Genomic DNA, 1,946 nt, shown 5'->3' with positions numbered 1-1,946 from the left:
AATGAACAGTTGATGAATCACACTTTTCTGAGAATAGACTTGAAGTGGAGATAACTAAACTGCAAGCTAAGCGGTGGTTTCAGAAAGCAAGCGCGTTTATCCAGTGGAGAGAGAGCGCGTGAGCACAGGGTTGCCAGGTTGACAAAGATAAGTAGCACGTTTAGTGCAAATGTAAAGCTCTGTTTTGGGGATTATGTCTCTTTATATCAGGCAACCCCATTGTGTTCCTCTGCGGCCAGATTATTAACAGATGCTCTATTCATTCATTTTTAGAAACCTCGCACTTTTCTACTAAATTTTAAACGCTGTAAAATTAAGCGTGGTCCACTGCTGCACACGTGCCACAGTAGCGATACACTCGTATAGTCAAATCTCTGTGACGATACATCGTCGTATCGATATTTTGAACAGCACTAGTATAGAGAGTTGCATTGCCTAACTTTTGTGATGTTATTTATGTTCAAACAACTGTTTTCAAAACAACAGACAATACTGGCTCATATTATGTCTCATATGCGTGTCTTTTCTTTTTGGAGGGGAAAGTTTTGATGGCATAAGCAACTTATGCACTGTTAATGCCTTTAACCACAGGTGCCAGTATGCCCCAATCTATCATATTCATCCATGCTAAATAGCTGTGCCTCAACTCAATGTAATCATCAAAACAATGAACCACTGAAACTCGTAACTTCACGTTTTTTCTGTACTGCAGCTTTAACTGCTATTTCACAACTTTATGATTTTTCTAACTGCAACCACTGAATCTGATGAACTGCTTGAAGTTTTATAACCTTACTGAAGAATGAAGAATATATACCAACCTATTTGTTGTTCAGTATCTTCCGGTTTTATTCTGCAGGGTTCTGGATCAGTCATGTTTTCAACTTTCTTTCATAAACTGTTGTGGGAGGAGCTGAACTGTTGGTGAATTCCTGTGTGTTTGGAGGAAAAGCTGCCAAAATCAAAAATAAATCAGTATATTAATTCACACACTTAAATCATGTTGTTTGTCTTTATCCATCAAAATATAAAAAGTTATTTAATTTGTTTTAAAATGCATATATATATTCTAAGTATTATATCTTTCTATGCAAGTTGCAATGCCAAGAAAAACACTTGTCAGAGGCATTAAACAGCACATGCATCTGCCAAAGAAAATGCTCATGCTTTTTATTTGAAGTGCTTATAACATATTATTACATGTGTGTGTGTATCAGAGGTTGCGTAAGACTTTAACATTGTCCGTCATTTTGACGGACAGGGTCGTAAAAATTCCATCATAATCTATTATTACCCGTCATTTTAATTTTCATATTTTAATTATAATAACACATTTAACTACTTGTATTTTTGTTCACATTTTCATTTTTAATAATGAACCTACAGGACAACCATATAGGCTTTATTTATTTATTTATGAGAACAGATGAACAGAGACTGTGCAGGGCTCGCAAAATTTCAAAATCCCTGGTAGCCCTTCGGGCAGGCATTCTTCAGGTTTTGGTAGCCCAAAATTAATTTAACTAGCCCGAATAAAAAAAAAGACATTGGCTGAACTTTACTGGGGACAAATCAGCATGATCAGCAAAAACTAGTAGCATATAGGGATGTAACAATTCACTAAACTTACGATGCGATAAAATTCACAATACAGATTACACGATACAATTTTCTTACAATAGTGCTGTCAATTGATTAAAAATCATTTACTAATCACAATTTTTTTTATTAATCGCGATTAATCCCACCTAACATTAAAGTTTTTAAATATACTTTTATATTGCAATAATTTCACATTCAATCTTCAAATTAATGTACAAACAACAAAGACAGTATATTTTTTTATATTTGTTTAATGGCATCTTTTTTATGACTGAAGGCCAGTATCAGTGATACCAGTACTGATTTCTCTATCCCACGCCCCCCGCACACACCCTACTACTGAT

The 1,946-nt window shown here is 34.8% G+C and overlaps 1 protein-coding gene across 7 annotated transcripts in view; it reads right to left on the bottom strand.

Annotated features, from left to right (window-relative positions):
* LOC107570597 (zinc finger protein 239-like) overlaps positions 1-1,946 on the bottom strand; it is a 63,893-nt gene that overhangs the window by 55,594 nt on the left and 6,353 nt on the right. For all 7 annotated transcript variants that reach the window (XM_016256825.1, XM_016256824.1, XM_016256828.1 and 4 more), the window contains one exon: positions 822-952. In XM_016256825.1, coding sequence (XP_016112311.1) covers positions 822-876 — 55 coding nt within the window. In that variant the 5' untranslated portion in view covers positions 877-952. The remainder of the gene's footprint in view (positions 1-821; positions 953-1,946) is intronic.

This window comes from Sinocyclocheilus grahami, unplaced genomic scaffold, assembly GCF_001515645.1.
Source record: "Sinocyclocheilus grahami isolate Dianchi unplaced genomic scaffold, SAMN03320097.WGS_v1.1 scaffold1482.1, whole genome shotgun sequence".
Classification (NCBI taxonomy): domain Eukaryota; kingdom Metazoa; phylum Chordata; class Actinopteri; order Cypriniformes; family Cyprinidae; genus Sinocyclocheilus; species Sinocyclocheilus grahami.
The sequence above is the reverse complement of the archived record's forward strand: the minus strand, read 5'-3'. Positions and strand labels throughout refer to the sequence as shown.